At 42.7% G+C, this 26,831-nt stretch overlaps 1 protein-coding gene across 1 annotated transcript in view; it reads right to left on the bottom strand.

Moving 5' to 3' along the window:
- LOC107114502 (cortactin-binding protein 2-like) overlaps positions 1 to 26,831 on the bottom strand; it is a gene marked incomplete at its 5' end in the record, with an annotated part of 52,770 nt that overhangs the window by 2,082 nt on the left and 23,857 nt on the right. The window contains 6 exons of the mRNA XM_015416010.1: positions 6,843 to 6,947; positions 7,860 to 7,983; positions 9,137 to 9,197; positions 13,082 to 13,267; positions 15,676 to 15,881; positions 20,149 to 20,327. Of these exons, the coding sequence (XP_015271496.1) occupies positions 6,843 to 6,947; positions 7,860 to 7,983; positions 9,137 to 9,197; positions 13,082 to 13,267; positions 15,676 to 15,881; positions 20,149 to 20,327 (861 nt within the window). The remainder of the gene's footprint in view (positions 1 to 6,842; positions 6,948 to 7,859; positions 7,984 to 9,136; positions 9,198 to 13,081; positions 13,268 to 15,675; positions 15,882 to 20,148; positions 20,328 to 26,831) is intronic.

Raw genomic sequence — 26,831 nt, 5'->3', positions numbered from 1 at the left:
AAAGAGGCCACAGCAGCAGTGGCAGAGCAAGAGAGGAAGAGAGAGGTTGCAAAAGAAGGACAACGAGAGCAAGCAAAGGTGAGAGAGGAGAGAGTGATGAAAGGAACGGCCAGAGGGAACAAGGAGGAGGGGAAGGATGGGGGGAAAACCAATTTAAATATAGGGAAGGAGGTCCCAGGGTTGCAATATTAAGCCATCCAGTTCTTGTTTTTGTCAGTCCCAAACGGTGGTGGTGGGAACTGAAAAAGATAAAAGACGAAAGGGAGGGAAGCAGGGAAAGTGGAGAGGGTGGGGGAGGACAGAAAAGGGGAGTTAAGTGGACGAGAGAGTAAAAAAGGGGGAAAGGCTGCAGTGGGGAGGAGGGAAAGCTGAAGACTGGAGAGGGGGCAGATGAAGACAGACAGATGGGAGGGAGAGACCCAAACAGAGAAAAAGGCTGTAGGGCTGGTGGGGGAGAAATAGAGGAAATAGCACAGGCAGGGAGGATACAGGGAGAAAGCCAGTGTGAGTCTGCTTTCTGTGAGTCCTCATGGGTCCCCACATGTACTTATGTAAATAAATAAATACAGTTTTTCACAAATGCACGAAAATCAGCTACAGAGAACCACGGCTAATGCACCATCAAAAAATACATGACACAAACACAATGGCAGCCCTGTGGTAAGATCCCTGTTTCCCCTTCCACAATGCCCACCCCCTGACCTGTGGACAGAGAAGGGAATGAGAAGTGGAACCAGTGTTCATTGTGGCCAGGAATCCAACCCAGCCACTGCCCAGAGAAACAGACACACAGATATTGCAGGCAGTCGCTAGGGTTTGTCTTCTCAGGGCACTGGTGCCTCACAAGGATGCTGACCCCATTACACCAGCTTTCCTTGTGCTGTGGCATGTTCACGCGCAGTATTCTGCCGCTTCCGACAGGAGCAGTCAGTGCTGGGGAGCAGGGACAGAAGAACACTCAGCGTTCGGAAACTAAAAATGAATCAAGTTGAGCAATGCATTTAAAAGGAGTATCGGCGAAACTCTACGCAAGCCGCCCCATGCTTTTTGACACATGTAGATCCGCTCTTTAGTCAGCAGTAATAATGAGATGTTTCAATTTAAAATCATACCCCTTTCTGACTATATAGCTGGGACATTTTTATCCTGCCTGCCTGCTAGGTGCTGATAACAGCATACATGGCTCTCCCTTTCCCATTTTGTCCTCTCAGTAATCCCTGTTCTGAGGTAGCAGAACAACGTCTGGGTCCAGTGGCACCTTTAAGACCAACAAAGTTTTATTCAAGGTATAAGTGTGCATGCACACACGAAAGCTCGTACCTTGAATAAGACTTTTTTGGACTTAAAGGTGCCCCACTGGGCTCGGACTTTGTTCTGCTGCTTCAGACCCAACACGGCTACCCAGCTGAACCTGTGAAGTAGGGTTAGGCTGAGGGAATCTGCCTGGCCAAGGTCATCCAGACAGCTGCCATGCCAGTGTGAAGGTTTGAACCCGAGTTTCCTAAATCCTTGACTGGTAATCTAACTGCTACACCACACTGGTTCACTCTTAATTTTCACTGCTGAACAACTGAACATGAAAGACAGTTTAAATGTCAGGAAACTCAATTCACCTCTCTTCTTGCCAATGTTGTTACAAACATATGCGTGTATACCTCTTCCAGAACCACACGATCTGACCTCCTTCCACATTCGCAAGCCTCCAAATATGAAAAAGGAACGTTTATAGCAGGACACCTTCTGAGTAAGTTACTGCTTGTCTGTGTCTAAGTGAAAGGATGATCAATCCAGCTCCAACCCTGATGAATGGACAAGTTGCATTTCACTTTTGTTTGGAGTTTTGCATGTTAAAATAGGTTTCAGTACAGAGTGGCTTGAAGGTGATTGTTTTACTAATGTCAGTTCCTGGTAGCTGCACTGTTAAAAAACAAATGAGCCACAGTTCTGTGACTTGAAACAGTATTCACAATGCATTTTTGCCTGAAGAGAGTCCATAGCTAAGGAGAACCCCTGAAAGCATGGCTTGTTAGACTAAATTCATTCCCTCTCCCACCTTCTTAAGCAACTTCTGCCTTGAAGTTTGGCCATGATGGAGGATAATCTCTCTATTTCTGTTCTGAAATAAATATCTTGTCTTCTCATCTCCCCCCCCTTCATATGATGACAAACTGCATTGAGCGGCAAGATGGAAGAATCCCAGGCATTTCTCAGTACAGCCATCTGCTTTTTGCCTTCGGGAACTTTGAAAAGCTGGCCCGCTGCTTTCTCATTTGGAGACAGAAACCTGCTAATAAATGCATGACCTTCACTGCTGAAAGCTGCTGAACTTGGCTGGAGCACAATTCTGGACAACTTAAAAAATGTTTGCCCTCCTAAAGAGATGGGTAATGTCTGTGAAGAAAGGTGTGCATGGGGGAAATTTTATTACATTCTTTAGCAGTCCACCTTTCTAACTGAGACTCAAGATTACACAGCATAAGTCAATGCACTTTACTTATTCGTTTTTATGTAATTAATGTGTTAAAAATATTTATAAGCCCCACCTTTCTCATAGGCGTAACCTTTGGGGGTGCTGAGGGGCTCAAGCAGCCCCCCCGGACTTTCCCAGGGGGTGCTGAGACTCCCCTAGGCAACCTGTGCCAGGCAATATTGACAAACTCACATGAGGGACTCAGTCACAATTGATGACAGCTGAAGCACAAAACTCCTGTACATGAATATCCAGAAGAATTTTTAAAATGTTCCCCTACAGGCTTTTCTGTGTTGCCTTTCTCAGTGTCAAATTTCTGACCATTAGTTTGTCCTATGCACATTGTATGTATATTTGCAGATCTTGAAGTGACTATTCTAAAAGTAAATTTCAAACACAGGACACAGCAGGAGATAACTGAGATACCACTAGAACAACTGGCCAACTACTACCTTTTCCTGGGTTTAGCCCAGGGGCATTGTTAGGGGGGGTGCCCAGGCCCTTTTGAATTTCTGGGGAGCCCCTCTCTAAATCTCCCAGGGCCCTGCCTTCATAGATAGTGGCAATGGAGGCCCCTCCCTGTGATGTCACTGGCTCCTCCCTATGATGTGACTGGGCCCTGGTTCTTTTAAGGACTTAGCATAGCAACGCCTCTGGCCCAGCTCCAGCACCCTCTGGGAAATTGGAAAGTCTACACCCTTGACCCAAGGTAGGTTGCTCACAGCACACATTGGGTATCTCTGTTGCAGAGATGACAGTAACTAAGCCTGCATTCAGCTCATATACTCATGATTAATCAACAGAGCGGAAGAATGTTCCCAGCTACCGCTGGAAACTCACCCGTTCTCCCAAGTAAAGGGAAAAAGTTAAAATGTTTTATTTTCTGGTTTTTTTAATCTTATCAGGGAGCATTGGAATATATGAGTCACACAGCTCAGCTTTCCATGCTTTGTACAAGTACCTTCATCCTTTTTATATTCTAATGGGTGACTGACAGTACCACCCTAAGCACAGTTACACCCTTCTATGCCCACTGACTTTAATGGACTTAGACACATATAGCTCTGTACTGCATGCGAAGTACGGTGATTTACCCAGGCGAGAGAATGAGGCAGTCAAATGTTGAGGTAGCAGAATGGGCTTAACCACCTCAGGTTGCAGGAGAAGGATCCAGTATTGGAATTTCCTCTATGTCAAAAACTCAGTGCAGATAGAAAAGCAGCAAACCAAGAACAAAGAAGCTGCTGAAGCTTTCTCCCAGCTCAACTGCTTTTCCACCTGGAGCAAATTTTTCTTTTCTTTTTTAACACTAAATCCACCACCTAGAGCAGAGGGGCAGGCAGCAGGGTGCAGTCAATTCCACCACCTCATTTTCCTGCAGGGGTTACGCCAGGCCTGAGTAAGGTCCAAGTATTTTAATTCTCTCGCCATCCATAAACATAGATACATGTACATTTTCATTGGAAGTATTTGTCTCTCACTTGCAGACACCCTATTTATGCACAAAGCATCCAGTCCCTCGTTTGCTCTCCTGATGACAAGGACTGCAGATGCCTGACTCATAGTGCCTTCCCTCTCCCTGTCTGCCAAATGTCTTCCCCCTCCCCGTCTGTCAGTACATGGTTTCAGAACCCTTCAGAGATGGCACTCTCTTGTGGATCAACCTGGTCTCTCTGGTTATCAGTTTCCAGTTGTTCTGATCCAGTAATTTCGCTTTTGTGTACTACAGAGGTATCAAGAACTAAGCTCAAGGAGGGAGAAAGCCTTCCAACAACTTAGGGTCCCAAGTGCCACTTCCAACCAGCCCTTCCTGATCCTTGTTGCCACGGAAACTGAACCATCTGCAAGGTTCACAGTGTAGGAGCGAGCATGGCTCGTGGGTGTCTGAAGCTGAATACTCGCTTTTAAGTGCCAGTAAGTTTGAGTTTCTCATTGTTTTTCTCTAACTGGGCTTTTTTTGGGGAGGGGGTCATATACCTATTTCCCCCCAGCCCTCCAGAGCATGGGGTTCATTTCAGCTACACAATCCCACACCTCCCTCTGTCAAAGTCCCAAATACAGCAACAAGCTTGAACTGCAAGGGGAACTGTGATGCTCCCCAGCACCACAAGCAGTCTTCAAACACTGCCACCTTCCAAAGACGCCAACTCTATTTAATTGCCTTTTGCAGACTTTTATTTCCTGCCAGCTCCATGGCATTCTCCAACCACCCAAAATATTACTCCCCATGTGCAAGTGCACAGATGCACATCCAGCGCCTGCCTCTGCCATGTGCAAACCCAGTGTGCTTCCCTGAATGCCTGCTCCCATCCCTAACCTTTGCCTCCCCACCCTGCTTCCAGCCGGACTGTTACATATGGCAGCACTCCGCCGGAGACATACTCAAATGGATATTCTTGTAGAAATGTAAATTCAGAATGCTTATCAAAACCAAAAAAAGAACTGCTCTAGTTACCTCATGGAAATTTGGGCTTCCAAACGAAAAGATGTAAAAATCTTTTGGGATATGATTGCAAACAAGCTAGATCCCCGCTCCTCTGTTACATCTCTGCTAATTGTTGGGAGATGCATTTCAAGGCCTTATTTACGACACCATCTGCTGAAAGTATCCCTGCCCAAATAGTCCTTACTCTAAAGCTTGAGAAATGGCCCCTGATCACAGTATCGGAAATTAAATTTTAAATATTTCAAATGAAACCTGGCAAGGCACCGGGATCTGACCCTGATACCTTTGGAGCTCCTTGAAGCAAATGCTGACTGGTAGGCAGAGATTTTGGCACCAGTATTTACTCAAATCAACAAGACAGGAATTATGCCCACCTTGTGGCAACATGCAACAAGAGCCAGTTTGGTGTAGTGGTTAGGAGTGTGGACTCTAATCTGGGAGAACACGGTTTGATTCCCCCCCCCTCCACAAAAAAGCCACAGTTCTCTCAGAGCTGTTCTCTCAAGAGCAGTTGTCTCAGAACTCTCTCAGGCCCACCTACTTCACACAGGGTGTCTGTTGTGGGGAGAGGAAGGGAAGGAGATTGTAAGCTGCTCTGAGACTCCGAGTGAAGGGTGGGATATAAATCCAATCTCCCCTCTTCCTCCTTCCAAAAAAAGGCGATCCAACAGGCCCAAATAATTATCGGCTCATAAGTTTATCAGTGGTGGGCAAACTATATGCTCCCTTGCTCTATAAGAAGTTACTTCTCTGGATTGAGGATGAAGCCATACTGGCTGTCAAGAGTAAACTGGATTCTGTAGAGGAGTTAGTGCAGTTGACCATTGCCACACTCTTCAATTTATTGTAGACAAGTATACCAGCTCAAAAGAGGTATGTTAGCCATTGCCTTTGTGGATCTCAGAGCAGCTTTTGACTCAGTGCCTAGTCAAAGATTATGGGACAAACTAAATAAATCACCTGTTGATAAGCATCTCCTTTTTCTGATCCAAAACTATATGATCAGCCTACTGCCCGGGTGAGATGTGGTCCATCTAGTGAACTGACCAGGGCTATTCCATTAAGTAAAGAAGTCAAGCGAAGATATATCCTAGCTCCATTGCTATTTAACTTATATCTCAATGATTTAAGTTCTCATATTTCTGGAGATGAATTTCACTCACCTTGCCTGGCTCATGCTAAATTACCCTGTCTCTTATACGCAGACAATACTGCTCTTCTGTCAAAATCTGTGGTCAGCCTACATAAGCTTGTAGGTTCCTTTTTGGGGTATTGTTCCAATGAGGTCTTAGCTATTAATGTCACTAAGTCAAAGGTTCTTTTCAGGAAAAAAAATAGAGGATAAAAAAGTACAAATGGTCAGAAGTAGGTCAACCCATGGAGCAAGTGGAACATTTCAAATATCTAGGAGTTATTTTTCAAGCAAGCCTTTCTTGGAAGGTGCACTTGAATTCTGTTGTTGCTATGAATACTGGGAAGGCCATCTCAAGATTTTATTACTCCTTGTCGAAGGCTTTCACGGCCAGAGTTCATTAGTTGCTGTAGATTTTCCGGGATGTGTGGCCGTGGTCTTGGCATTGTAGAACCTGACGTTTCGCCAGTAACTGTGACTGGCATCCTCAGCGGTATAAACACAGAAAGATGGAATACTCTCTGTGTCAAGGTGAGAAGAAAATGGTAGGCAGTAAATTTATATCTACTCCAGAAGGTGGGTAGAGCTGAGTCATTGTCTTGTAGCCTGGGGAACTCCTACAAGGTTTGGCAAGGTTCCACTTTCACAAGGGCAATACAATATTAACTAAGAAGCAACCATACTGATTGTACTCAATGGCTTTAACACTTTGGAATACAAAGAACAGTTCTAGATTTAGGTTTGGACTACACTTAGACACCCATAAATTATGTGCAGGATAGTTTGTCTTGTACCTGCTGGGGTGCTGATGTATTTGCACTGATGATGTTCGCTGAAAGCACAGGATCCTTCTGAGAATTACTGATCATCACCATCAGCTCGTCCTTTGAACTGACAATCTGAATGAGGTGGAAAGAAAGATCAGCACTGGTCATCCTCATACATGGAAGCCTGTAAAGCATTTTAGTTCATATCACATGAAGGCTGCTTCCACACAGCTGTTTTGCTCCCCAGGCAGAAGCTCCCTCCCCTGCCCAGTGGCATCACCAAGCACTCATGCACCTTCTGTCATTCCTCCCACTTTGCTGGGTCTTTCCTAAACCTGCTTTGGGATGATCTTTTTTGAAAGATTGCAGCCAAAGCATGTTTGCAGTGGTGTGGGCTTTTTTCCAGATCCACCCACATTGGTGCCATTTTCCTTTCCCCAATATGGTGGCAGGCTTCTGGAGAGAAGTGAGAGGGCTGGGATTTGGTAACAGATGCTGCAGCAGGAAATGACTAAAACATAAACCAGAGGAGAAGAGTTAGGGAGTAGAGGGACAGAGTTGAAAGCTCTGAGATTTTGATCAAGGTGGGAACAGGGAAAACAGCAGAGGGTTGATAACATATCTTGAGGGTCACCAGCAGAAGACATTCAGAGAGCTTCCCCTGTAGAAATGTTTAAGGGATAGGAAAAGAATCAGATAAAGACAGAACCATGAAAGTCAAGGGCATGAATGGAGTCAAGGAATGGATGTTATCAAAGGCAGCAGAAATATCACGGAGGCTTTTGGGGCAGGGAAGAGATTTGGCAGTGATATGGCAGCAAGGAGATGATCAGTGATTTTGGTGAGGACAGATCAGGGAAGGTATTGGAGGAGAGAAAGTCTAGAGAGTGAAAGTAAGGAGCATACTCCCAGTGTTTGAAAGCAAAGATCACAAGGGAATTTGGAAGGTAAGAAGGTTGGGATAAATCAAGCAATGAGCCAACGGTGCTGTGTTTTGAGATGGTTCTATTAATTATGTGGAACAGAAAAATAAACAGCATTTACCTTGCTTATGTCAGACTCGGATTTGCTTGAACACATACTCTGAAGCTCCTGTACAAGGTCAACTTCATCATCAGAACCAAGGGACAGCCTCTGGTCCATGCTTAGTGGATCATCCTCTAGAGAGCTTGAAAAACAGAACAAATAAAAATACACTTTCATTTGCTGAACAGTGTGAATTAAAGATGCCAACCTAAAACAGTGAAGAAGGTAATAGTTTTTTTCAAGGGTGTTCAAGGAGTTATTTATAGTAAACAAATAGCTCTTAGGGGCACCAGGGATCATCTCTAAGACCCTTTATGACTTCACCCCCATGTATGCTAGGGAGAGTCTTCCTCCAAATGACCCACTCTACTGCTGAAATTCAAGCCTAAAGCCTCCTCTATTTGTCTCCTAGATAAAATCAGCCATAATATGGAACAAGCCTTTCTGGGTGGCTGTGGTCCAACTGAAATGCCCTCCGCAGAGTGCGGAGCCTCTTGCTTGAATTTCATACACTGGTTAAAACATTTCTTCAAAAACAAAAAAAGCATATCACAAAAAACTGTACAACATTTTTGAGTTCTGTGATTTTTAAAAAATCAAAATCAAAATTAAGACTAAAATCAATTCTATGTGGGTATATGTACTGTTGATTTAAGTAAAAGCCACTGATATATCTGAGGAATGACATGATAGAAAATTACGTGTAGTATAGAGAAAGTAGGTACAGACAAAAGAAAGTACAATTATATTGTTTTATCTTGTTTTTATCTGTTTTAATGTTGGCATTCGTGCTGTCTTGTTAGCCGCCCTGAGCCTTCGGGGGAGGGCGGGATATGAATCTAAAAAATAAATAATAAATAAATAAAGTACACATAACGGGTGGTTGACTTTTGGTAGTTACTGTCATGAGATATGGAGCTATACAGATTTATGGAGGACAAGTCCGCTGCTGCCTGTTAGCCATTACAACTGAATGGAGCCTCCTGCTCTAATAGGCAGTGACTCTCCATGTTTCAGGTAAGGGTCTTTCACACCACCTGCTCCTCTTAACTAGAGATGTTAGGGAATGAACCTGGGACCTTCTGCATGCAAAGCAGATGATCTATCCCTGAGCCACAGCACTTTCGGACATCAAAGAAGCCCAGTTTCTGGCCTCCATCTGCATCATCTCTCACAAAAGGGGGCACAAAGAGCAGGGCTTAAGAAAAGATTGTTCTCTCTCTCTCTCTCTCTCACACAAGAGTTATTTTATTCTTGGTTAAATCTTTAGGGACCCCCCCCCCCCAGTAACTTACTTTTTTGTCAGAGAGGCCATTTTGTTGCCATTTTCCCGGAATATGTTCTTTGACTGTACTCCTACAGAAGAGGAAGATGGGAAAAGAAAGAAGACTAAGTTCTGCAGATAATTTTGACCTCTTCTTCATTTTAAACAAGAAATTACTTAAGAAGAGAGAAAATCCACACGTGCCTATAGCTATAACCAAACGTCTCACACCCCATCCTCAGAAGTCCACAAACTCTGTAACAGGAATTGGTGACCCATGGCCTGAAAGTGGAGGTCATGCTTTCCCCCCCTGGGTTTCAGATCTCTTAACTCTTTCTTCATTCCATCTTGGGTGGAGCCATAATGAGGATTACTAAAAGCAGATAGATAGGCTGTGGTTCCAGTGGTCCTACCATCAGTCCAAAGGAGATTAAACATACTATGATGATCACCTCAAGTAATTTATAGCAACCACTCTGAAGAAGGGAGCAAGCACAGTAGTATACGCTTAACTGCTATTTCTCTGGAGTTTTCCCCTCTCCACCTCTGAACAAGAACTTCTTATTGCACTACACAATTCTCTAACTTTAATTACTTTTTAAAAACTTTTCTAACTAATTACTTATTTTAAATTTGTAACTGAAATTGTATTAGGTTCAGTATAAATGAATGTCACAGCAAAAGTCTCCATTAAAAAACAGTAACAAAAAGAAAAAGCAGCCTGTGATCATCATAATAAATGCAAGGGACAATGAAAAAACATTGATTGAACAAATGTGCAGAACTGTCTACCTCTTTCCCAGAGCTTTTGTGTGTAAGAGAAAATGAATGTGGAGAGCAAGCAGTGAGAGATAGTGATAGATGGAGTGGGCTAAACTCTCCCTTCCTTGTGCAAATATCAGTTTCATACACATACTACACTAAGCATGAACACATGAAGCTGCCTTCTAGTAGACCACTTTTCTCTCTCTCTCAAGGTCAGTATTGTACATTCTGTATATTCTGACCTACAGCAGCTCTCCAGGGTCCCAGGCAGAAGTCTTTCACATCACTCACTACATGATCTTTTAACTGTAGATGCCCTCAGTCCAAGGACTCTGATGCTCACATTAAAACAGAATTTAAATATAAATGGGTGACCTAATCATTTAGATATTTAGGAATTCAGATACCCTTAGATTTAAAGGATCTTTTACAAGTGAATTATTTACAAATATCTACACAAATTCTTGACCTATTAAAACATTGGAACGACCTACAGCTGACACTTTTAGAACTAATCAAAGTAGTAAAATCTCTTATCCTTCTCAAAATGATTTTCTATATGAGAGCCATACCTATCATATTACCATATTCTCTTCTTAGGAAATGGCAAAGAGATCTTATGAAGTTTATTTGGCACTTCAAAAAGCCGAGAATCAACTTCTTGACTTTTAGGAAGCCTCTACGATCTGGAGGATTAGCAGTACAGGATGTACATCTCTATTATGATGCCATACTCTTGGCTAACTTAGTTAAACAATATTGAAACTCTTATAGTGCATAATGGAAAGGCATTGACGAAACATTTCTTCCTACCAAATTTTTTCAAGAAGACTTGTGGAATCATAGGACTTATAAATCTTTAAAAACTAGACCCAATTTATTTTTAAAGGCTACTCTTAAGGTGTAGAATAAGTATAGCCAGAGGTCATTTCGGGGAGGATCGCGGGGGAACGCAGTTCCCCCGGGTGAGGTATGGGGGGTGGGGCACATGATGAAGCCCCGCCCCCTGCTTCCGGCCCTCATTCAGCCAGGAGGAGGCAGGAGAAGAGGGAGGGTAAGTTGCTTCCTCCCTGCCTCTCCCCATCCCTGCCTGCCTGGGGCCAGGGAGGGCCTTCTCGGGGCTTCCTTGCACTCCCGCCGGCCTTGCAGGTCCACCGCCGGGCCCCTCATGGGGCTCGGCAGTGGAGCTGCAAGGCCGCGGCCGGGACCGTTGGGGGCGGGGTGTGTGGTCTTATGACACACTTCTGGTGATGTCAGGGGGTGTGACCTTATGACACACTTCCGGTGATGTCAGGGTGTGTGGCATATGCTAATGAGTTATGCTAATGAGTTCCCCTAGCTCTTTTTCTACGAAACGACCCCTGAGTATAGCAAAATCCTGACCCCACCAATTTCTCTTCTGACTAACTTCACAGGACAAAGCTGGTTTCAACCAGCTAGGCGAAATTCTTCCTCTCAGCTCTGAAGGAGACTTAACATTACAAGAATTATAGATGTCACCTTGAAGGGTTACTTAAAAGACAAGACGACTTTAGAAAATTTACATAAAGAGAAATTGCCACGGTTTGAATATCTCCAAATACATAATTTGTTAAACTCAAAAATTTGGAAGACTACGTTTAGTTCTTACTGAGTTTGAAAAGTTGTTAACTAATGGTACACATTCTTTTACAGGTCTAATTTCCACTATTTATACAATTCTACTCGACATTAAAACACCTATTTTATTGCATTGCCAAAAGGTGTGGCATATAGATCTTAATCAGGAACTGGATGAGGACCTCTCACCTTCGTTGAATATTCAATTGATAACCTATAAATTAATTTCTATAAAAAAACAAAACTGTAGATGCCTGGGATTGAACCTGGGGCATTCTGCATGCCAAGCTGATGCTCTACCACTGAGCTACCCCTACCAGTATATTGTCTAAAGAAGGGGTGTCAAACATGTGGCCCAGGGGCCACATCAGCCCCCCGGAGGGCTTCCATCAGGGCCGCAGTGGAACTGGCCATCTCCTGCTTCCAGTTCTGCTGCTGCATCATAGCTTGCTTCACCAGACTCTCTTAATCACTCAGCCATTCCATGTTTTAACCTGGGTCCTAGACTCAGAACTCTGAGCATGAGATTTCTGTGGTGAATCTCAATAAATCAAAAGTAGGTTTGCGGCTTACAGAGCTAATATTTTAAGCATGTTTTTATTTTAAGTAAAAAAAATCTTTACGTTTGTGTCCTTTATAAAGTTTATATCTCTGCTACCTGGCATTACATTTTATGACACACATGGCCCGGCCCAACAAGGTCTCATTTATGTCAGATCCGGCCCTCATAACAAACGAGTTCGACACCCCTGGTCTAAAGAGACTTTAGCTTTAGCTTCATTTGTGAAAGCAGTGCTGCACAGTTAAAACACAGAACTTGATTTAAGCAGTCGTATTTTGAGGGCTGGTTGTCACGATGCTCTTGAAGGCTCTGATGGCACTCCAGTGCCTAGAGAAATGAAAAACTAGAACTACTTTGATGCAAAGAAAAGTGAAGGAAAAAAAAGATTTTGCATGCATTTTCTGTCTACCAGAGCTAATATTATGCTTCCAATGGTTCTTCAGGAAGACAAGTGTCTCCTAAGAACCCTCTGAAGGAACTCTTCAGACAGCTGTGTGCCTCCATAGGAACCTTTGAAAAACAGTCTGAGTGGCTGTCTTGCAAGCACAACATGAACAGTCAACAAAAGTCATCCATGAGGCACTACTGATACCTATCTGCCATAAATTTTAACATAGTTCTGTGGTGAACTCTGAAATTAAGAGAATCCACATAACGTAACTGCTCAGTGGGTCATGCATAAAAGTTGGTTAAAAGCCCAGACATTAAAAGAGCTGGAGCTGAATTCTGATAGGGTTGCCATGTCTGACTTGGAAAATACCTGGAGACTTTGGGAGTGGATCTGGGAGAGGGCAAGGTTTGGGGAAGGCAGGGGGCTCAGCATGGTACAATGCCATAGAGTCCACCCTTCAATGCAGCCATTTTCTCCATGGGAGCTGATCTCTGACAGCTGGAGATCAGTTGTAAAAGCAGGGGATCTCCAGGTTCCATCTGGAGGCCGGCACCCTAAATTCTGATGAGTAACTCTGTCTTAAACAGAGTTTCCTGATACTTTCTGCAGCTTCTGTAATGGCTAATATTTCCACTGGCTCTACTTGTACCAACCGTTACCTTCTAAATTTTCTTCTTTCTTACTCCACGACTGGGCTGAGGAGTGGACTGACTTCTTACGAGGACTTGTGCTCACTTTTCTCCAAGCAGCGCTTTCCCCCTTTTTCTTGGAGCAATTTTTATAGCTCGTTACCACGGAAAGAGGGAAGTTTCCTCCTTTAAAATCAGGAATGTACCGATCCAGTTCTGAAACGTTGAAAATGAAATAAGATGCAGTGAGAATCTTGTGGCACATCATGTCCAAAGTACTACACAAGGTCACTAACATTTCTACCTATGCTCCAGTGTCCTCTCTATGTCTCCACTGCATTTGTGTCCTTCCAAGGAATTCAGAGCAACATACATTTCAATTCCCTCATCCACAATAACTTTGTGAGGTAAATTAGGCTGGGAGAGTGATTGGTCCAAGTTCGACCAGTGTTTTATGGATGAGTAAAGATTTGAACCCAGGTCCCCTGGTCCTAATCTGGCACTCTAACTACTACACACTGCAGGCTCTCCTCAACCTTTTTACCCATTTCTTCAAACTTTTTATTTGTATAAAACAGATGTCACTGTGATTCCTGGGATTAAAAAACTGTACAAAAATGTGAAAAAGCTTTAAGAATAAATTGATAGATTAAATAGTTGGTCAATAAAGATAAGCTCCAACAATGACTTGTCTGACTGTCCTGCAAAAAAATACAGTACACAGTTTCAAAATTAAAATGAATGTTTTCCAATGACAGATGGTAAAGACAATGGAAGCATGGGAAATGGGGAAAGAAAGATCTACAGAAAAAGACAGATAATATGAAGAAAACAAAATGGAGGCTTAGAAAAATACAGAACAGGTTATGGCAAGAAGGAAAAATATTTGGTAGAACTAAGAGACTTATACAGAAAACCTTTGGACAAAAAAATTAGTAAACTGAGAAATTCAAGAATTTCTTTACAACAGCGAACACTTGGGGCCTTTTCCAAAACAAAACAAAACAGAGAAAAATTCCATGGTAAAACTCCACGCTGCTAGGCCCACCCTTCTGGTCATGCCTTCAAATGTTATTGTAGTGCTGAGAAATGACCCCAAAAACTATTGCCTTCCACAGCAATACAATAAAATTGAAAAGGCTCTTTGTCAGTCTCAAATATTTGTAGTCAGGGATTAAATTTGCCACAGAACTGACTGGTAAGCAACCATGGGCTACTTAATGCTTATTTCTGATCACCAGCCATCTGGAGTTTTCAAAGAAAACATTTCATGAATCCACCTCTGATTTCACTCCAAATTATAGTTTCAAATATTAATTTGTTTGGATTTTCAATGTGTTTGGATTTCCCCCCCCAAAAAACCCAATTTATTAGGCTATATTAAAAGGTCAAACATACATCATACTACTAATTGTTATACATCCTTTTCTCCTATTTCCCCACCCCTTTTGACTTCCCACAGTGCTCCAACCTCCAGCCCACCTCTTAAATTCTCTTCTTTCCCCCCCTTACTCGTTAGTCACATTCTACAGGTAACATATTTTTCAACTATTATTCTTATACATTTATCCTTCTTCTAATATCATTCTTTTTTCAATAGTTATCAAAGCAAATTAAGTTGTTCTTTACATCCCAATATTTCTCTAAATATTCTTTAAAGTCTATCCAGTCTGCGAAAAATTCTTCTGCTTCCAGATTTCTTTATCCACTCCCCAATTTCGGGAGTTCTGTCTTGCTTCCAGCATTGAGCATATGTCATTCTAGCAGTTGTGATCATGTACCACATCAAAGTCCTTTTTGCCATGTTGACTTCTTCCATTTTAAGTCCCAACAGTAATATTTCAGGTTCTTTCTTAAATTTACATTTCAGAATTTTCTCCATCTCCGCATGAATCTCAGCCCAAATTTTTTTTGCTTTATCGCATGCCCACCACATATGATAAAAAGAGCCCTCTATTTTTTTACACTTCCAACATTTGTTTGACATATTACTATTTATATTTGCAATCTTTTTTGGTGTCATATACCATCTATACATCATCTTGTAACAGTTTTCTTTTAAATTATTACACGTTGATATTTTCATTGCATTTTTCCATAAAAATTCCCAAGATGGCATATATATTTCTTTATTCATATTAACTGCCCATTTTATCATCTGCTCTTTAACTGTTTCATCTTCTGTATATCATTGTAACAATATCTTATACATTTTAGATATCAACTTGTGTTTGGATTTTTGATGTGTATCAGGGCTCTTGGACTACAAACCCTGTTGTATGTTCCAATCATACATTCCAATCATATATCTCATCAACACACATGTGGGGAAGCAGATATGAGCAGCCTGACCTTGCTCACCACCTCCATGCAATTGTTGGTGTATGAGCATGACATCTATATGCGGAGAAAGTTTACACACATATGCTTTTTGAATGCTCCTGATCATGGGAATAATGCCTTGAGCACAGATTTCCTCCATGATTGCAGGGTGCTGGCAGCAGCAGCAATGTGTTTGTATTCCCTGTGTATTGGTCAACCATGTGACTGGAACATATGCAGAAGGCTACACTGTTCATTCTAGGCCTTCTGTTCTAGGCACTGACTCATTTATTGTGTCTCACCTGCTCTGGGAAGAGGGCAGCCATGCAGAACAGCCTTGTTTAACAAGATGCTGAGAGCAGCTTTCACCACAGCCTGCTGCCCTTGGCTTGGACTTTTCTTGATTGCTGCCTGTCCCAGTGCAGCTGGTCTTTTCAGAGAAGCTCTTGAGAGAATTGCTTCTTGAACTCGGGGTGCGATGACAGCATTCCATAATTTGGACATCCACCTGGAAGCACACAGTGAAAAGAAAGGCACCATGACTGGACATGCTTGAAACATTGAAGGAGATCCTTCAAGTGCTTGGGAGGAAGGCATATGCAGTCATAACTCAATGTTATTCTCTGGCATGCTAAAAATACTGCAGTGATTGCACCCAAAGATTTTTGGGTGTTTTAGCCTTGAATGAAAATCTTTCTAGATTTCATTCCCAGCCATAAAAGTAGGGTCAAAACTAGGGATGCCAACCTCCAGGTGAGACATGGGGATCCCTTGGAATTACAGCTCATCTTCAGACTACAGAGTAGTTCCCTTGGAAAAATGGATGCTTTGGAGGTGGACTCTATGACACTGTACCCCACTGAACTCCCTGTCCTGTCCTCCCCAGGCTCCACCCCCAAATCTCCAGGAGTTTCCCAACCTGGATCTGGCAAGCCTAAGCCCTCAATCCCCTGCAGGTGGCCATGGGGAATCTGGCAACCCATGTCAAACCATAAAAGGTGTGTCTCATTCAAAGTGTTTAGAACAACCGTTGCTGTTTAGGCACAACAGTAGTATTTGCCCAGCTATCAGAATGTGGGTGAGAAATATGCTGATTCTCCTACATCTGGGATCATCCTGAGGTATTTGGGAAAGTGCATTCAGTACTACATTTTGCTGCTTTTCCATCCCAGATTAATTTGAACTGCAGAGCTGCTCTGGAACCCAAGAAGTCTAAAGAAAGGCCTCTTGGAATCTCAGTGACTTTCCCTTAACATGAAGTTAGCACAGCCTTTCATATTTGGCTTCCACCCAAGCTCCAACCACATCACTGTCTTTATTGAAATTAATGACAGCTTTTCCTTTTTAAAAGTAGGGACGCTCCAAGTTTACACAGGACATTTCTAACACTTTCCCAGCAACTTGGACTTGAACTGCCTTCTGTTTCTGAAGCAGAAAAGTGGGGGAGAAATTTTTTAAACCACAATGATGTGCACCATTTAAAAAGTCTCTTTCAAATCCAGAAAAGTAGGTTAGGTGAGTAATCTTGCTGAGTTGTCTGAAATAATAGCACCAGAGGAAGACTGACTGAAGACTGTAACTGTTCATTGCCCGGCTGATAGCCTAAGACATTTGTTCATTATAGGTGAAATGACTGTAGCCACCTTATTTTTTTAATGACACATGTACCCTTAGCACCTGCTGAGTGCCAGAAATTTAATACAGGAAGATTTTTCTGATTTGAAAATGCATGTGTGAAGCACTATTGAATTTGTACTTAGTTGTACAGGAGCTGAAGGCACAGAAGCCTTATCAAAAATAATGGTGGCAACCCTACAGTGGGATATAAAAGATACATTCCCACTGGAGATTACTATGTTGTCATTCTGTCCCTTAAAATTAAACCACAATGGTATGAAGCAGAAACTGAAAAAAATCCCAAAGTTAATGCTTTCCTCTCTCTGTAGGGTGTGTGTCACTCATGGTAGTCCTGGAAGACATTTGTCCCAGTAGGCTATCTCATACCAGCTGGCACAAGAGAGGTGGGCAATCTTGCCTGATTCCGCAATGCATTCCTTACCTTCCCACATGTTTTTTTGTCTTAGAGATCCCACAACCCCCATAGTCTTTTGGAGGGGGGGGGGAGAGGTATCCATTCTCCATCTTCCACCAGCAGAAAAACTGATAGGCTCTGACCCACTGTGTGCCACCAAAGACAAACGGGGTCCATCTTACTTGCATGGCAAGATTTGGCATCACTGAATTACTGTGCACAAGTTTCTAGTACACCATCTGAATCATTCAAAGATTACCATCAAAAGAGTACCATCACTAGCACTTTGTTAATTGTTGGATTGTTTTTAATGTTTAATGTTGTGGTTGTAAGTTGTTTAAATTTTGTATATGGTTTTTATGGTACAGGGTACCAATTACTGTAAGCCGCCCTGAGCCTGCTTGTGGGGAGGGCGGGGTATAAATAAAATAAATAAATAAACAAACAAACCCTGAGCAAATGCCAAGAGACAGGAGCCCTGCCCACCTTGGAATCTGGTCACCTTTTGAGTGACTCTCCTTAAATGGTACTTTTAATGTGGATTAACACAAAATGGATGGAGGCATATTTAACCAAGGACCCCTTATTTTGCTTCCAAGATTCTAGCTTATAAAATATGATTAAAGCAGACATCTGAAGAGAAACGAATAAGTAAGAATACTGAGGTATTAGGAGCAAGAAACTAGATATGGAAAAAGGGAAATGGGCAGAAGGACTATAGAAAGAAGATAACACATTTTTTGAAAGTGGCACCTTTAATATCATGACCCCCTGGGTGCGTTCAGACGGGGGCTTTACATCGGTATAGGTGCCGGTTGCAATCGGTGTACTCACCGGCGTTCAGATGGGGAACATCTGCCTCCTGTTCCTAACTGGTGTAAAGCCCTTTACACCGTTGCACTCTGCCACTAGGTCCCAAGTGGTGGTATCCTGAGTGCAACGGTTGTAAATGCTGTACCTCGCCGTCTGATCGCTCTCCACCGTTGCACAGCTACTTCCGTTCGGAAGCCTCAGGCTTCTGATTTTCGCCCGCCATTTTTTTTTAAGGACGGCGATATGCGCTTGGGCGAAGCTTCGCCCTGCCGTTTGTATAAAAAAAAGAAAAGAAAAGGGCCTTACTGTAGCGTTTCGGAGGCATCCGGGACCTCCAGGAGGCTACTGTGCTCTTTAAACTTTAAATGTAAGTCCTTAACTTTAAAGTTTAAATGTAATGGGAAGGGGGGGTTTGAGCATGCGCAAAGATCGCCATTCTGTGACTGGCTGCCTATGCGCATGCTCAAACTGTGTGTGTGTGTGTGTTTTTTTAAACGCCGATGCCCGCAGCGTGTGAGCGGGCATACACCGATGGGATCCGCAAAATGGAGGTAAGTGTGATCGCGTTTCTGCTGGCATAAACTGCACCGGTTCCAACCGGTGCAGTTTATGCCGGCAGAAAGGCCCTGTCTGAACGCACCCCCTGAGTGTCAAACATTTTAGTTCTTTTGCCCTTTCTGTGTGGATATATAACTTGCCAATACAGGCCAAACAGTTTCCTCTTTGAGAAACAGAGCATGGTTGCTCAATAGATCAACACTGCTGACGTTTTTCAAGACAGACGTGTGCTTTGCAATTTTGCTGCTTGTTTATTTTTAGTCTGCTCACTCTTGTTTTATTTATTAGGCAAATAAATATTTAAATCTGACTACTCATGCAGTGCAGTGATCTCAGACCATATTAAAACATTTCCCTATTTAAAGTATTATTAATTTGTGTAGAGTATCGAGACAAACACAACGTCCTTCCCCATCTTCTCAGTAATTCTTGGAAAGGAGGAGTAATCCTTGTTCCCATTTATTGCCCAAGAACTGGGCTGAGGGCAGGAATCTGCTGAAAACTACCCAGTGAGTTAAACTGATATTTCAGCATTCAGTCATATGCTGACCACATGGTGTGCTAAAAGCAGTGGTAGTTATGGAGAGGTGTAAATACATAAGCAGGTCACTGAAGCTGTGCTCCTGGTTCATGTGACATCTACATTTTCACCAGGGACCATCTGTATCAAGCTTCTCTTTGCATAAGGGCTAGAAACGTTGTTTTTGAAACAAAGTGAAAGTGGGGATTTGCAGCATGCTGAGAAGTCTATAGAATATCAGACCTTACACTTGTGCACCATGATAGTCCCCCCCCCCCGGCCTACATAAGAATAAATTATTTCTGTAGTGTGACTCTAAACCTGACATATTTTTAGGGATCTAAAAGGCTGGAGACTACATATGTCTTCAGCACTATTACTTATTCAGTGAATGATTACCAGGACAGGAGGCCCAGATATCTAAGGAGCGCCAAATGCAATTCCATGAACATGTGATGTTTACTGTATGAACAGGTTCACCATTCAAGTGTGTGGTACAGAGAAAGCAACATGCTCTTTGCATGTATTTATGAATGTAACCAAAAAAGCTGTGCAGGTTGGAGGATGGCAAGAAGGAGAGGATATTTGAGTGAAATAACCCTCCCTCCACAAGACCTTGAGATTGGTTGGATACTCCCCTTTAGTTCTTAAAAGAGGGAACAGAATAGACGCCTTCTGTTGACCATTCCTACTTTCCCAGGAATGAAATCTGGTGCAAAAGGTTTAGCAATTGCAATCCATGACAATTAATTAGATTAAAAATGGATTACTATTGGTGGTGAATTAGAGATGGAAGCAGTTGAAGCATATTGCTACATTGCAGAATTGACCAAGATGAAACAGAAGACCTACTTCACTGTGCTATGGTTGTGACCAGGCACCACTGGACAAGAAAAGAAATGTTTTGGCCCAATAAGTGCTTCAGGTGCGCCCAGGCGTGACAAGCACGAGTTCAGCTGGTGCCAGACTCTAAGTATCCACTCTACCATCTTGCACACTGGATCACATGGAGGAGGCATTTTACCTCTGAACTGTGGAAGAGTAAACAGATGGTTAAGTTTAGTGATGGTCTCTCATCTTCTTGAAAAAAGCAACTTTACAATTGTTGCACATGAAAGCAGATTTCATTTTTTAGAGTCAAATAATGATGACTACTATTTAACCCTATAGACTCCAACAGAATGTGTGAATGATCCACCACTGACAGGACAACCATCCATTTTGTATCACCTCAAACACAGTGCTCTTCAATGGAGTCAGTTTACTGTTTTTCACCTGTAAGTTAGAGTTAGCAGAGGACATGTCCTCTTTTTTTGGAGTCCATCCTCTTTTGGGCTCTTTAAAAAAACAGATAACAGGTCCTTTTTTGGGGTTGGAAGGTTAGGAATATTCCTAGTTAATAGCAATTATCACAGCTTAAATAGTACTGGGTATTTAAAATTAGATTTGTCATAGTGGTCACTTGTTTGAAGTAGTCAGTCAAGAATAAATCCTCTTTCTTACTTTTCAAAGTATGGTAACCCTATGTAAGTCATTACGCTGAGTGATTCAAGCAACAAAAAATCAAGTCATGTACATTTCTGTATCAACCGGTCTTGAGTCAAGAAGTGTCAAAATACAAGGCAGTAACACCAGGTCTACAGAACTGGCGCTCCAAGCTTCTGAAGTTCCATACTAGATGGAACACTGATAGAGCTGTGAACAGATTTTCTCAGCATTTTAATGGAAGTGTTGCTGCCCTGATTTGAAATTTAGCCACTGTGCAAGTAATAGAGAGGGCTTAGCCTTCTCTGTGGTAAGACAGAGAGAGAGAGAGAGTAAGAGATTGGATTTATACCCCGCCCTTCACTACCCGAAGGTGTCTCAGAGCGGCTTACAAACTCCTTTCCCTTCCCCTCCCCACAACAGACACCCTGTGAGGTAGGCGGGGCTGAGAGAGCTCTGACAGAAACTGCTCTTTATCAAGAACAGCTCTTATCAGAACTATGACTTGCCCAAGGTCATCCAGCCAGGTGCAAGTGGAGGAGTGGGGAATCAAACCCGGCTCTCCCAGATTAGAGTCCGCGCACTTAACCACTACACCAAACCTTTTTCTTGCTCAAAATAAATATTAGCTCTGGAAAGGGGAAGGGGAGGGTAACAGACAGCTCTAGTTCCTTTCCCTAAGTTCAGCCAATGGGAGCTAACGGAATGTTGAGAGAGGGGAGACAGAACCTTTGAGGGATAGTTGGGAGTTTGAGCGTAGCTGAGTAATAACTGACATTGCTGAGCTAGGGAGAGCCAGAAGAATTGCTGAGGAAAAGTTATTTTGTAGCGAAGAGTCCTGGAAGCAAGAATGGAATTAAGAGTTCAAAAGTGTAAACTCAGGATTGTCATATTTATACTTAGGAATCACTCCCCAGTTGTGAATCACCCCCTTCAATAAAGTGAACTCCTTTTCTTTGCATTAACCCTTCTGACTGAATGCCTATTGTCTCAGGGAAAGAAATGCACAGGCACATTCACATGTACCTGTAAGACCCTAATAATTTTTCAAGTAACCAGTGAAGTGACTGCAGGATGAGAGTAATATGATTATTCCATCTAGCTCCTAGTAATAGCCAAGCAATGGCATTCTGCACCAGCTAGAATTTCCAAATTGATTCTGAGGGGACACTATTGTACAGTGCATTGCAGGTAGTCTAGTCTTAATGTTACTATAGTGTGGGTCCAGGTAGCTAGATCAGATGTATCAAGGTAATGGATCATTTTTCAGGCTAAAGTGAGTTGGAAGAAAGTCTTTTTTTTTTTTTGCAACTACATTAATTTGCTTCTCCAGTAATGAAGTTGGGTCAATTATAACCCCAAGATTCTTAACTAAGTCAGCAAGGGTCAGCTGACCTCCATCAAAAGTGGGAAGCACAATGTACTTCAAGATCTCGCCTTCTCAACCAGCATTACCTCTGCCTTTCAGGGTTTGGTTTCAATTTGTTTACTCTTATCCAATTTACCACAGCAGCCAGGCAGATATTCAGGATCTCTATTGCATCGGCAGTGGATTTGGATAGGGATACATCATCCATATACTGATGACATCCAACTTCAGAGATACAAATGATTTGTCCTAAGGGCTTTACATAGAGATTGAAAAGCATGGGGGATAGAATTGCACCCTATGGAACTCCACATGATAGGACCAATACTGGAGATAACTGTTTTACCACAGCAACCCTTTGAGTCAGTTCTGTGAGGAATAGTTTGAACCAGTTCAATGCGCATCCCCTGATAACTCCTTCTGCCTCCAAGCGCCTCAACAAGATGGTATGATCTACTGTATCAAAAGCTGCATATAGGTGCAACAAGAGCAACATGGGGCCATAACCTTTGTCTATACTCAGATGAAAGTCATCAACTAAAGCTAGCAGAGATGTCTCTGTCCCATAGCCCTCCCTGAAGCCAGACTGAAAAGGGTCTAGAGCAGATGAGTTATCCAAGAAGATCTGGAATTGATCTGCTACTGTTCTCTCAATCCTTTGCCCAGAAAGAGCAGGTTAGAAAGCAGGCAATAATTGGTCACCTCTTTCCATGGCTACCTCTTTCAGTGGCCAAGGCAAGGTGCCCTGAGTTAGTGACAGATCTATAATAGATATTAAACGTTTGCTGATGTGGCCCTTACATGATTTTAGCAGCTAGGATAGGCAAGGATACAAAATGCAAATAGTGGCTTTCAGTGATTCCATCCCATGATATCCATCACAGAAACTGGGATAAAATGATCCATGATAGTGCATGAGTCCTGGTGTGCCTACGTTACAACTGACATCCAGGGCAGAGCGTATTCTCGATATTTTATCAGCAAAAAACTTGGCAAAGGTACCACAGCTAAATGTCTCTTCCTGAGACAATAAAGACAAAGATGTTGGTGTCAGCGGTTGCGGAGCTACTTTGAACAATCAGGATGGTTGTGAGCTAGCTGATGCTGTAGTAGAAGAGAAGTAACATATTTTTGCCGCCATCACTGCCACTTCACAGGTCTTCCAATGGGCTCTATAGTGTAATCTATTAGATTTGGTACAGGTTCACTGCCAGAGTCATTCCAGAGGTCTCTCAGAATTCTTCAAGTCACAGTTGAAGTCAAGTCAACAAAATAGCGTTTCGTTCCCAGCTCTATGAAGTGTCTGGGTAAGGACTGGTTGACATAGGGAACAGAGCTGCTCTGCCTGGTGAAGTGTCTGGGGACAAAGAAAGAGGGGGGGGACCCTGTGTGTGTAAAAGGGTCAGGTTTCTCTACCTATTAAACAGAGGTGAGACAGGTGGTGAACTCTGACTGCCTGACCTACCTGTAACCATGAAACTATGTGACTGTCAGAATCGGGCCTTTGCCTGGGTCCTCGGGCCCCTCATACTGGTTACTGTGGTTCCCTGATGTACATAGCTATGTTCTGTCTATGCTCTGCTTCTCTGGCACTCTTGGCTTGTAGTTCCCAAGTTCCCGTTGACACTTGCTGTTATGCTATCAAGTCTACCAGGCCCTCCTCTGACCTTCCTGAGGAGGGGAGGGAGACATGTCTGTGTGAACTGTAGATTAGCTGCACCTGCAACTCTGTGAGAAGAGAACCTCCTCCGCATGAACTATAGGGAACATTTGCCGTTCCTCGTTCTCATAGCCTTGCAAGGAGATCTAAGTGATAACATGTACACCATCTTACTTGTACTGTATTAACCTGCCTATGACCTATGTAATCATGACGTATGAATGAGAGCTGGACCGAAGGTCTTGTAGTTTCCCACTTTGTAATATTTGTCAGTTCTGTCAAAGAGTTCAACTTACCTGCAACTTTCCTGACTTTCTAACTAAAGCCTGCTAAAGGATTTATTGCGTCTGAGAGTTACTGCATGAGCTGACAGTGACAGAAATTGTGGAGGGTGCTGTGTCACTGAGTGAGTGAAAAGGGAGGAACCAGAGAATCTCTTTTTGCCTGTTTTCTTTTTCAAGGCTAATAACGGGTCAGTTCCAACTGGCAAAAACACACTGGGTGGAAGACCAAGCTCCACCCTTCCACTGCACCATGGCTCTGATCTGAAACAGGGCTCTGCATCATTACTCTTTCACTTTAAAAACGCTGGGAAGATCTGTTCTCGGCTATATCAAGGGCATGTCTCATTTAACCTTAGAGTGATGCAAAATCAGTTCAAACAGGCACTACAGATGTGCACCGAATGTATTATATGTGAAACAACTGAGTATTTTATTTTGATTTGAAAGTGGCAGTCCTGGGTACAAACCACAGGGAACATTTCTTGTGTCAGCCCTATAGTATTAGGCAGAGTCTGCTCTTATTCATTTCAACAGGAATTGTACAAAAGATCCCAATGAATGATATACATTGTAAACACACTCTAACAGGCACAGAAACCTGGTTTGATAGGGAGCTATTGTGCCTAATTCCCAAAAGAGCCATTCCTGAGATGCCCACCACTGAAACTGAGAGTACCAAAGGAATTAAAGCACAACACTATACCATCAAGAGGCAACTGCATTTACACAAAGGCAATCCTGCTACTGTTTAAACCTTCTTGCCTAGGCAAGCTTGGGGGATGTGACAGCTGCACTTGTGACTTTACACAAGAACAAACAATGCCGCTCAGACAGAAGTGGTTTTCTCAGCTCACGTGGCAAAGCTTCCTGGCTACAGGCTTGGATAACCTCACTGCACACACACATGAAGCTGCCATATACTGAGTCAGACCCCTTGACTACCAAGGTCAGTATTATCTACTCTTACTGGCAGTGCTGATCCAGATTCTCAAGTGGAGATCTTTCACATCACCCACTGCTCCTTTTACCTGTTCCTTTGGCTGGAGATGCCTGGGGACTGAACCTGGGACCTTAGGCATGCAAAGCAGATACTGTACTAGTGAGCCACAACTCCTCTCCTAACCTAATGAACACATGAAATTGCCCTATAATGAGTCAGATCTTCAGCCTGTTAAACTTGATGTTGTCTACTCTGGCTAGCAACAGTTCTCCAGGATCTGAGCTAGAGGTTTTCACGCCACATTTCCCCCGATCTTTTTAACTGGATTGAATTTGGGGAGCTTCTGCATGGAAAGCATGTGCTCCACCACTGAACCATAGCCAACTTAGCCAGCTGCTATTGTAAAACAAAACTTTTTAAAAAAATAATGAATTATCATCACTTTCTAACAAATACTAAACATTCACCAAATAGATCTTCTGTTTTGCCATGGACCACTGGAATTAGCTAATAATATAGGAACTAAGAAATACTTCTGTGTTATTTTTGAGTGAAATAAAGCAAAAATAACATGAAGTATTTCCTAGTTCCTACATCATGGGCAGTTTTCCTGTGTTCCTATTCAGATATGTATGTTCCTATCCTAGGCTTCTAGGCTTGCCCTATGAGGCATCTGCTTGCCCAGCGTTTCCTTTGCAAGTGTTTCTTCGTGCTCTCGATAACAAATGATACTATAATGAATTTTTTTTTTAAAGGTAGGCCGTCACCAATGTTCCCTCTAAGCTGTGGAGTCTTGTGAGCAAAAATTCTACTTTGTGAGCTACTGGCATTGAAGTTGTGAGTGAGCGATTTGGCTACTGCACATATTAGTTTGCTCTGGAGCCACCCTTCCTGAGCTAAGACAAAAATGTGTGAGCCGGAGGCTAAAAAACTGTGAGCTAGCTCACACTAACTCAGCTTAGAGGGAACACTGGCCATCACCTATGCAGTTGCATTCCTAGGTTCACCAACTGTTTACCCATTGCCAAATAACAGGCATTCATCTGGTAATATTTGGTCAAAACTGAGTAGCATGCCAACCAGATCTAAATGCTCAATCTGTGCACAGAGTTTGTGCACTGACTAGCTTTTATCTGACATGCTGGGATCAAACTAAAAATAAATCAAGGAAATGCCTTGTGCAGCCGAGAATTCAAAGCAAGAGAGGCTAAAATCTGATGTCTCCAGGCCAGAGGGGGAAAAAATTAACCTATCTGGGGACAACTGAAAGGTTTAATAACCTACATAGCCACATCAGAATTCATGGGATCAGATTCTAAACATTGCTTAGAATCCAGATTCTCCATCTAAAAGGTAGTCAGTTTCTAGTTCTTTCCATTAGAGGGCCAGTATAGTGTAATAGTTCAGAGTGCTAAACTAGGATCTGGGAGACCCAAGTTTGAACCCCAATTCTGCCACAAAACCTTGCTGGGTGACCTTGGGCCAGTCATTCTTTCTTAGTTTTACCTACCTCACAGGATTATTATGACAATAAAATGGAGAAATGGAAAATGATATTGTAAGCTGCTTTGGCTCACCACTGAGAAGAAAAGCATGGTATAAATGTGTAAGTATAGAGGGGGAAATCTTAAATCTGAAAGCAGCCTTAATTTAAGCACCAAAACCAAAAGCTATCTAAGCAGGGCCTCTAAGAGTTGAGAACACAGGACGTGGGTCTGACTAGAGATTAGTATTCTTATGACAATGAAAGTAAACTTGCCGCTACCTATGCCAAGTCTCATGCATATTTATTAACAC

Source organism: Gekko japonicus, unplaced genomic scaffold (genome assembly GCF_001447785.1).
Source record: "Gekko japonicus isolate JY-2015 unplaced genomic scaffold, Gekko_japonicus_V1.1 scaffold159, whole genome shotgun sequence".
In the NCBI taxonomy this organism is placed as follows: domain Eukaryota; kingdom Metazoa; phylum Chordata; class Lepidosauria; order Squamata; family Gekkonidae; genus Gekko; species Gekko japonicus.
This window is presented reverse-complemented; position numbering and strand designations above follow the sequence as displayed.